This window comes from Phoenix dactylifera, chromosome 17, assembly GCF_051530095.1.
Source record: "Phoenix dactylifera cultivar Ajwa chromosome 17, Ajwa_hap1_PhDact_Kaust_v1.1, whole genome shotgun sequence".
Taxonomy (NCBI): Eukaryota; Viridiplantae; Streptophyta; class Magnoliopsida; order Arecales; family Arecaceae; genus Phoenix; species Phoenix dactylifera.
In genome coordinates, this window is record NC_143206.1 from 10,350,242 (window position 1) to 10,360,903 (window position 10,662).

Consider the following 10,662-nt stretch of genomic DNA (forward strand, 5'->3'; position numbering starts at 1 on the left):
CAGTGGTATACTTCATGATAAACTTCATTAATTAACCAGACAGCTCTTTTTCTTTTTCTGAAGACAAAAGACAGCTCTTCGACGACCAAAAAAAAAACAAGACAGCCAAATCAAAACGAAGACATACGTAGGAAGAGCACAGGAAAATAATAGTAAAAATAGAAAGGCAGTATTTGGTTGGATGTGATGGGTTTCAGTGGCAAGAATAAATGGATTGCAAAAGGAAAAAGAAAAAATAAAGGAAAAGCAGCAACGTGGCTCGGGATGGTACATTAACCTCCGGGCGTAATATAGGGAGAGGAAGGAAGAAGTTAAGAAACCAAGCTTATCTTTCAAGGCCTGGGAAAAAAAATTCCTCCACCACATGCCTTACAATGTTCCGCTAGAGAAAGCGTCAATCAGTTTCAAGTTCCAATGAGATGCTCTACAGCACATACACCAACCTACATAAAAAACCATCAGATGGCTACGAAAGCAGAGAAAAGGGCGAAAAAAAAGGAAAGCCCAGCGGTCAAACATCGAGCCCCGCAACCACAAGTTCACATGAAACGAAACAGTCAAGAATAGGGCGCGAAATGATACCCCTACGGCAGTCGAGCAGGGTAGAAACCCCCTACCCCCATCCATCCATCCTAAATTTAGAAAGCACAGTAGAGAAGACTGGAAAAGAAGAAATAGCTCAATAAAGTAGCAATCACCTCATAAACAGTGTAATCTGTCCGTGAGCCTCTCGCCCTCTCCTCTCCGAGTCCGCTAGAGATTAGAGTAGGAGAGGATCCGGCTATCATCATCAACTTGAGAAGAAGTGATTATTAGAAACAATAATAATAACAATAGTGAAAATCATAATCATATAAAAAGAAGCTAAGAAGTCTAGTAGATATGCGGAAGTTTACAGCAGCAGCAGCAGCTGAAACCACTCCTCGCTGACCACCATGCAATGACTTCATGATTTCATACAGCTGAGTCGAGCATAAGAAGAAGAAAAATAGAAGCTTACACGCGGAAGGGAGAGCTCAATTTATTGGGTTACCATAGTTGGTAGTACCTCCAAGCAATCCGCCGCCGCCGTAGTCGTCGGACGGTATCATGGCAGCGGAGGAGGAGCCATTTCTACCACCAGCGGCAGAAGTGCCGACACCCCCGAGGTGGAGTTCCGAGATGTTTGGAATGGCGTTATCGCTGGTGCTCGCTTCCTCCCGCCCATCGTCGACGCCTTGGTCGTAGAGGAAGCCCTTGAAGACGTGTCCACCGATCTTGACCATGGCCTGGTACGCGTACTCGTCCCTGCCGTCGTCGATGGACGTCACGCGGACGCACTTGAAAACGGCCGGCGCTCGAACGTGCGCGGGCAAGCTCTCGCGGAAGCTAGCATCTGGTAGAAGTAGGAGGAGTGAAGAGAGAGAAACCAACAGAAGCAAACACGTGTAGAGAGAAACCGACATAGAGGGATGATTGGAGTGTGGGAATTTAAATTTAGTCATTTTTTAGATTAAAGAGGGGAAGGAGGGAGGGACCGTACCTTGGTGGCTGGAGCTGGTGTCGAAGCTACGAGGGGTGGTGTTGGAGGTGGAGGTGTGGGAGGCGGTAGTGGTGGTCTGGGAGGAGATGAGGCGAGGTTTCTTGGGGGCGGAGGTAGAGGCGGAGGAGCCGGCGGCCGCCGCGGCTGTAGTGGTGGCGATCTGGCGCTCTCGGCGGCGGGCGGCGGGTACCCAGGTGCTCTTGACGTGGGTGGAGCACTCGAAGCCGCGGGACTTGCAGCAGGTCCGGCACCGCCGGTGGCTGCAGTCCTTCTTGGCCTGGTTGCCACAGTCCTGGCACGTGGATACCCCCCCTCCCCCGACGCCGCTTGCGCCGCCGAGAATGCCGGCGGCGTCGAGCATGGGGACGGGTTTCCTGATGTAGGAGAGGTTAGGGTTAGGGTTAGGGTTGGGGTTCTGGGGCGGCGGAGGGGGCTGGGCTTGCCAGAGGTGGATCCCGCCTGCGGGCTTAGGGCGTCCGCCGTCGTGGGCCTCATCTACGAGGCAGGGGGCGGTGGTGAGGAGGGGGATGATGGGGTGCTCCGCGGAGGACGGCAAGGGCTCGTGGTACTGCGAATGAAACGATCCCGCTGGTGCGACGACGAGGACATCGCGGAGGCCGACCATCCCCATGTCGGCGATGCCATAATTGAGGCCCTGGCGGGCGGAGGCGGACGAGCTGGAACCCCATCCTCCTCCGCCGCTTCCTCCTCCGGTTCCTCCTCCGCTTCCACCCCCGCCGGCATTGAATCCGAGGCAGAGATCATCGCCTCGACCGGTGGCGGAGGACGCCACCCAGTCCGCGAACGCGCCGGTGTCGGATGGGAACCGCCTTCCAGAAGCCACCCCTGCTAGTATTGGAGGTATATTTATCTCTCCTCTTATATACCCACCCCTCTCCCTCACTCTCTCACCCCCTCCCCCTCTCTCTGTCTCCCTCCTCCTATCTCTCTCTCTCTCTCTATTTTTCTATCTATATATCACTAATTATATATCTATATGCCTGTGTTAATCTAAAGCTAACAAATGAGTAGGGTTAGAATTTTGGTTTTTCTTGTTAGGGGTGTATGTTGTTTTCTTTTCTCTTTCTTTACCCTTTTTTTTTTTTAATTTTCTCTCTATCCTTTTGGCGTGTGAGGTTTAATTATGGGTGGGGGAGAGGTGATGTTGGGGCTGGCTGTGGGGACTCTGAAATTCCTTCTGATCGAGATCTTCTCGATCACTCTCCTCCCCCCTTCTCTCTCTATCTTTGTTTCTTTCCTCGCAGGCTTCTGTCTCACTGCCGCTCCCTGCACTGCTTCCGCTCCTGCCGCTGCTGCTGCTGCCGCTGCCGCTGCCGCCTGTCCTGCTGCGGTTGTTAAAAGCTAAGCGCTCAGCTTTCGGCCCTCACCTCCCCACACCCCTTCATCTCCATTTTCCCTTCAATTGCCTCTCCATTCTCTCTCTCTCTCTCTGCCTTCTTTTTCTTTTCTAATGGAAGCGTAAGCAGCGTCAACTCTCCCTTCTTTTAGCTGGGGTCATGGCATTATTACCCGCTGAAGTCACGTGATGTATATTAAAGCCAGGACAAGGAGGCGGCAATGGTAAATTAGGCCTTAAATTGGGGTGATGGACGCCAAGGGCGGAAGGCAAGGTGGGTAAAAAGGGTGTTTGGAAGAATGAGACACGTGTAGATAGAGCAACCGGATCACCCTCGAATGCATGCTGCTCCCTCCGGTCTCTGGTGCATGGGGTCAGAGGTCGTAAAAAGGGTCAAGCTCAGGCTCAGCTTTTTTTTTTTTCTTTTCATTTTCTTCTCCTTCTCTTCCTCTCCACCCTAACACTGACCACCCATTCCCCCCCTCTGGTCTCCATCAATCCAATCACTCATGATGTTATTTTATTTCTCCTTTCCACTCCCTCATGCCTTGCTACCCCTCCCAAGCTGCACACTGATGATAAAATAATAGGTAGGGAGCGAATATATGCCGTACTTTTCGTGGTTGAGGGCCCAGCCATGAAAGGTTTTACATAGATATAAACGGGTTTTGCTCTAAGTTAGCTTAGTTTAATCCCTCGTAAAAGGACCTCCAAGAGGGTATTCGTGTTACTACTTTAGGAGCATGGTGACGTGCAATCCCTCCGCTTCTCTCTCTCTCTCCTTCTCGCCTTCCTAATTTCTTGTTTCCAGGGCAATTAGAGACATGCCGCGTCCAATAAGGTATGTGGTAGAAATATTCCTATCATTATGTACCAAATAGTGATTGCATTCGCATTTGAAAGTAACGGGCACGGCAGCTTTTTACACCAAATAAGCTCATCCGCGTAATGAGATGGACTGGAAACTAGACTTCCAAGATCTTAACGGACTTTTGGTGGCAATTCACATTAGTCATGCATAAGCACTGCTTACTGAGTCAAGAGACAAAGGACAAACTAACAGCTGTTCAGAGAAATTTGATTGTTTTATTTTCTTTAATACCTGAAAAAGAACCTTAGAGGGGTGACTAATAGAGCAAAACAGCTAATTTAAGAAAAAAACATACAAAAGCACTTCAATCACTTGCATATTTCTCTATATGTTAGAATAAACTAGAACATGAACCTAATACTTGCAAAAGCCACTCGGTTTCATTCGCCTAGTGTGAAAAAATAGCAACGCGTTAAGCAAATCATGACTTAGGAGAGGTGAGCAGAAAGCAAGCGCCAATGGAAAGTGGGTGCATAATAATGTATAATTGGTGGAGTTAGAGTTTTAGTTGTGGGTGCGGGTAGGTGTGCGTGAGATTGGGTGTGTGGGAATGCATATGAATTCCTATGTTGCCATGGTCAGAGTATGTTAGGGATGAAGGGTGAGATTATGAGACAGATGGGGATATTGGCTGAGGGCTTTGGATCATTCATTCCTAGTAAGAATTATTTTACTCATAGCGGGTGTTGTTCGCATATATATAACTTTTGATGTAGTAGAAATAAAGTCATGTTCAATTTGTTTGCTAGTGCTTGAAGTGAGCAAACAAATTAGTTCAATCCTATAACTTACAGCAGGATCAAAATAGCGAGATCAGAATTTTGTGCATTCATCAAAGAAAATAGGATGAATATTTAGCAAAACTAGAGCCATCATAGCTCAACCAAGTCTCAATCTTAAACTAGCTAGAATCAGCTACATGAATTCTCCTCCTTCATTCTATTTTATATGATCATATTCAAAATAAATTTTTTGGTAAAAAAATATATCTTTTTGAAGAACACGTTTCAAGATGAGAACATGTAGCTTACATAATTTGATCATATTCAGCTCACAGGACTCTCTCTTGCATCGGCTCTATTGTAATTTAAATAACAGTATCATAGTCAGGCTACTGTAGCGATTTCAGTGGTCCTGCCGCTTTGTTGGGATAAATAATATGAAACATGTCATAACTATTATTTTTTTTTGTTATTTTTGTTATAAAAGATTGTGTAATACAAATAGCAGTTATTATTTTTATTCTTCCCTTATTTTTTAATAAAATAATAAATTTTCAAAAATCATACTTTTCTGTTAAAATCTTTCTCAAAAAATTTATAGGTCTAAAAATAACATTTTTGTTTATTGTCTATTATTTTTGAGTACATTATAATAGAATAATATATTACTTAAAATCTATCAGGCAAGGGAGGGAAGAGAAGAGAAGAGAAAGAAGGGGGAAAGGGACTTAGCCCCCTGTTTTATATTGAGTACTTATTAAGTAAAATAAACTAGGTGGCTTAGTATATCTGAGTTGTTTTCTAATATTCTTCTAAACCAAGGACGGTTCAGAGGTGGAAGAGGGTGGTATTAGGTGGGTGGCGTGGGAAAGGAGGGAAGTTTTGGTGCTGGGAGTGGGGCCGCGACCCTAAAGAGAACCCCGCGTCCGTACGGCCTCCCACCTGCACGCCACCACCTCCGTAAATTTAGCTTGGATTGTCTCAGAGCCGCGGCTTCTAGAGCACCGCGCCTTCTCTTTATTTCTATTTTTTTTTAATTATACTTTTTTATATTTTTTATATATTTTTATTTCTCTGCGTCTCTTCCATTTCTGGCGACCTTTTTCATGGAATATTACTGCTTCCAGCGAAGCCTGCGTCCCTCGCCGCGTGACGTGAGGCCGTTTTCCAGCTCTCAGAATTTTGGACGGTTTTGATCGCAAACGTCCAACGAATCGGAGCTTCACGGGGCCCACCTTTGTCCGATCGTACGGCTCTAGGGCATCCATTGCCTGCTTGGCGTAGACTCGTAGTGGCGGTCCCCATGGTAGGAGATAGGGATGGCAATAGGCTTCCGTAGGTCTTCGGTGCCGTATGCGGTGTAGTGAGTAAATGGAGTAAAGGATCGCAGGCGATGGGGGCAACACAATAATTAAACCTAAATTAGGATAACCCTAACATTCGTTTAGGATCATATGATATCATGGAGGCAAGGTCGCAAACAATGTTTGGCAGCTCAGGTGGGATACGGTATACAGAATAATATGATCTTTTTAATGATTTGATTTGTTAAGATTCTTTTTGGTTGTGGAAGCATAATGGTCTCTCAAAGAATCTAGAAATAACCAATCATTCCCCATTAATTTGATATTCTTATCCATGCCATTGTTCAGCTGATGATCATAATGATTTGAACAATAGGTTTCAAGATACAAATTGAAGCCATAATATTACCATGTTCTTGATTAACCTTGGATCTATAATTAAGTTGTTTGATAAATTTCATACAAAAAAAGAGAGTATGATGGTTCCTTCTGAAATAAGGTGGATGGTATGTTTTGGAACTCATCTAGCTAATGGAAGGAGGAGGAGGCTTATGACATTGCTTCCTTGCAAAGTTGTTTTCCAATGAAATAAAGTTATATACCGCCTATTTGTTAGCTGTGAACTTATTGCTTGCTTACTACAAATTCTAAAGTATGGATACGATAGTAAATAATTGGACTGTGATCTTACTGGTGTCACTAACAATCTATTCTTTTGCTTTATATTATCCTATATCATATTGTTTTTGAATTTAATACACGAACATTAGAAAAGATTCCATTCATATACTATATGATATGTAGAGTTGGATTCAGTAGAAGGTCGTATGTCAAAATTTAAGACAAGTGGGTAAAGGTTGCTATCGGTGGCGGTATACTTGAGCTAAATATAAAAAATTTAAAAGATTCCTAGAAAAATTTAAAACAACAGATTTCTCTAGGGCTGAACCGGATCAGATATCGAGATATATATATTTATATTTACTATATTTGACGAATACAGATACGAATATAGATATTAGTAAAATATAAAAATTCATATTCATATATATTTTAAATAGATATGGTACAAATCAAATACAGGTATAGTTAAATTTTATGACCACAGAATTAAAGATATTACTAAGTGGATGATAAATCAAGTTAATAGCATAAAAATGTAGTTATATATTTTTCTAAAAAGTTGATGAGTGTTATATAAAATTAAATAGTGTTACGATCGAATCGAATCTTCGGATATGGATCAGATAGTTTTTTATTCATATCCTGTAAAACTGACCTATTAGGCTTATTTTGGTTTAAAGTTGCCATGCCCAACCAACTTCAATTCAAAAATTTAAAAAAAAACAATGGCAGAATAGAGGACGTAATGGCCATTCTCCGCCCCGTGCCTCTACCGATTGGATAAGGCCATCGTAATCGTGCCACCAGAGGCCAGTATAGAGGGGGCACTGACTGTTGGGGCCGCTGCCAACCGACAAACGATCATCCTTATCTCTCCATTGAGTTGATTTTATCATATTTCAAAAAAAATTTCTCTAATTCCCCATTCCACTGTGGTTGATCGTAACTGAACCTCCCTCATCCATTCTTCCTCACCACTAGCGGCCATCATGTCATCGCAGCCGAGCTCTGTCATCCCCAAAACCTCTTTTTTCTCTCTCTAAACCCGACTACTCTATTGTCTTTCTTTATTCAGAGCATCGTCGCCACAAAACCTGACAAAACTCATTGTCGTCGACAAAAAATTGCCGCCATCACTACTCACCTGTGAGGCCCATTTCCTCTTGCTTCTTTCTTGGTCGAGAAACCTACTCCATGGCAGCTAGGGGGCACTGCTCCATTCCTCCTTTTTTCAGTTTCTTCTGTTCACCCGGCATTACAATCCCCAGTTGGCACCGCCGTCACAACTGCTTGCTACCGACCCCCGACGAGCTCGTCATGCCACTGTCAGACCACCACCCCCTCTTTCCCTCTCTTCTTTTCCTTCTCTTCCCTCTCTTCCTCTTTTCCATTTTCTTCTTCTTCCTCCTTTAAGTTCTCATTTTCCTTCACATTTTTATTTTTCTTTCTTTATTTATTAATTTCAAAAAAAAGAAATCCTATTTTTCTTCTCTAGTTGTTAATTCCTCTTTTCTGGCACGTGGACCAGATGTTGAGATATTTATGCTATTGATAACTGAACCCAGACCCTTGATTGAATCTAGACTAAAGCTGTCTCTCTCTTCTCCCTCTTTCTCTCTTTAAGCAAGACCTAGGGATCTTAGTTTAGAGCTCTATCTTCTTTCACTCAGATCCAAGTTGACCTCATGGTGGAGGCCCTAAATTATCTTGGTACCCTGGCGGCATACTGGCCCAATACTCCAGCCTTGCAAGTACCCTTAAAACTTAGTTATTATTGACCTTTATTGAGTCTCTTAAATCATAGCTCATCTTGATAAGTTTACTTCATCTTGTTCAAATCGATTTATGCAGTCGGGTACCACCGTCTATCTGACCTTGCCTTTCCACCATTCTGCTTTGGACATGAGGTCGTATCTCCAATAGTATGTTAAATTTTTTTAACTTTACTTGTCTTCTGAGATAATGATGAAATTAATTATATTTTAATGATATTAAAACAGGTGAACCTGACTGGTCTAACTGAAGTGTGATTTTGAAACGAGAAGAGGTAAGTAACCTAATGTTTCAAAGCATATTTTCTGACCTTTGATAAAATTATAATTAGTTTATTAAATTTGATTGTGATCTCTATTTATTATTACAGTCGTAATTGTTTTAAAATGTGTTATTATTATGATATTCCTAAAAGATGAAATTTAAAAAATATGATTGGATAAATTATAAAATTTATTTTATATATGCATTCTCAGCATGGCTATAATCTGGCTATGCCAATGAAGATTATTCATTGGCTCTATCAACTTGTAATCTAAGAAACTGGTTTCGACACTAAGCCACTTGTAATTAGAATAGTAGTATCTGTTATCGGGCACTTTGTGCATTTTGTATATACTATCTGACCCATGCCGCTAGGTTACATGGCCATAGCCTAATATTGGATTTAGTATCAGTTTATAAAAAATAAATTTTAAAAGAAATATATATATTATTTGAGATTTTATTTATTTTCAATTTGTATCATGCTATTTGATTATTTGCTTCGCATGTGTAGACCTCATTTTGATATGTTATGTTGCTTATTGGACTGGTGTAGCTCGTTATTCTTTCTTTTTCTATTTTTCATGATTGCTCAGGATTAGGAGTGTGCTATCTTCTGAAGATATTCATGATTATTTGGAATTCTAGTTTAGCTTAGTTAGAATAATTTAGTTTAGTTTGATCATTTTATTCGATTTGAATAATAATAACTAGTTAGCATATTTTGAATTATGTTACTTTAGGATAATTGATTATGAGAACGATTTATTTAGATCTTAAATTAAAATAATTTTCAAGGATCGAAAAATTATTATTATTGCTTTGAGATTATTATGATTTGATTTGTAGCCTTGCATGCTTGTATGGTCCATTCTGTAGGTATGGGGCGTCTGTTATGTTCTGGGTTAAAGGTGTGACACACAATTACGGGATCATATATATATATATATATATTTTTATGAATACAGATACAGATATTAGTTAGAAACTCAAATTCTAACTATATCGAGATACAAAAATAGATCTATATAGATATTATTTGGTCCACTTTTATCTTTAGATTCCTTTCCTTTTAAAGTGAAGCACAGAAGGTGGCATGAGCACTACCAAGAATTACATTTTGATGGTAAAGAACCAAATGAAGCAAGAATGGAGGTTCTTTTACTTGTATGAAAGGTGGCATCTCTAGCTTTCCAAGTAACAATTCATTAGATAAGATTCCTCAAATCAAGCGTTGGTGCCTTTCTTGAAATTTATTATGTTGGGATTGCAAAATGCTCTTTTGTCCCGTAATTTATTATGCATGTTTCTCGATGAAGACACGCATGTCCTTTCTTTAAAAGCTTGATTCTGTTGCTTTAGCCATGATAGCAACCACAAAATCAAAATGATAGATACTAAAATAAATTTTAAATAAGTGAAAGGATAGAATAACCACGAAGCACCTGAAAGCGAAGCTTCACTGAGTTTTGGGTATCTTCTCCCTTTCAAGTGTTGGAGGATTTATATAAGTGTTCGCAAATACTTAACAATGGGATCTTAATCTTAAATATATTACTGCTAATGCTGCACGCATGCATGCATGCAAACACATAAGTTAAGATGACTTTTTATGAAATTTTACTTCAATCATTAATTTTTTTTCTCTAAACGAAATAGAGTAACCACATTTTTTCAGGTCCTATCTCTATGTTTATGGGCATGGCTTCACGTCAAAAGCTCCTTTGTGGGATTTAAGTTTTTAGCAATTTAAAGCCATGATTATATCGGTACTCACAGATATCTAATATATTGGTGGACTGTCAGGTCAACCTTCAAGATTTTTCAGAACTTATATATTAACTGTTCTACAACATATTAGATTTTCTACGTATCCTATATATAGATTAAAACAGTAGGATCAGTGCTAAAAACTAAATGATGACTAGCCCTGCAAGGTGCTAGCTAAACCTGTGGACAAATGCTTTTCAATCTAAAACTCCATTTCTATTTTGTGATTATTAGCAAAATTTGTTTTTTTTTTCAGTTTTATAACTAGCTGAAAAGAATTGGAATTTATGGAACATATGCACATGATTTCTTTCAGTCACTCTAAATATTTGCATTGCATTAGGCGATATTTGTGAAGAAAATATTAGTACCATTATGAAGTTCAGGGTAAAAGCAGGGTGGACTTGTATGTCGCTCATGCTATCAAATGATAAAATGACCATACTTTAGATTTC

General features: G+C 40.8%; 1 protein-coding gene and 1 long non-coding RNA gene across 3 annotated transcripts; one reads left to right on the plus strand and one right to left on the minus strand.

Moving 5' to 3' along the window:
• Nucleotides 1–661: 661 nt before the first annotated feature.
• On the minus strand, nucleotides 662–3,177 carry LRP1 (Lateral root primordium (LRP) protein-like protein). Of its 2 annotated transcripts, XM_008783796.6 has the most exons (3): nucleotides 1,523–3,171; nucleotides 1,049–1,375; nucleotides 662–962 (listed from the first exon to the last, which is right to left on the minus strand). In XM_008783796.6, the coding sequence occupies exons 1-3, from the start codon at nucleotides 2,151–2,153 to the stop codon at nucleotides 955–957; spliced, it is 966 nt and encodes a 321-aa protein (XP_008782018.1). In that variant the 5' UTR covers nucleotides 2,154–3,171; the 3' UTR covers nucleotides 662–954. The 2 variants fall into 2 exon arrangements, with proteins under 2 accessions (XP_008782018.1, XP_008782017.1); XM_008783795.5 differs by having other exon boundaries at nucleotides 662–1,375; nucleotides 1,523–3,177.
• Nucleotides 3,178–6,844: 3,667 nt separating this feature from the next.
• On the plus strand, nucleotides 6,845–9,755 carry LOC148699633 (uncharacterized). Its single transcript, XR_015974526.2, has 2 exons — nucleotides 6,845–8,307; nucleotides 8,401–9,755. It is a non-coding gene; the product is annotated as an uncharacterized LOC148699633 (long non-coding RNA).
• Nucleotides 9,756–10,662: the final 907 nt, after the last annotated feature.

Coding starts and splice junctions, on each gene's coding strand:
- LRP1 (XM_008783795.5), bottom strand. CDS start 2,153: ATGGGGATGGTCGGCCTCCGCGATGTCCTCGTCGTCGCACCAGCGGGA. Junction 1,376..1,522: donor CACCAGCTCCAGCCACCAAG/GTACGGTCCCTC, acceptor TACTTCTACCAG/ATGCTAGCTTCCGCGAGAGC.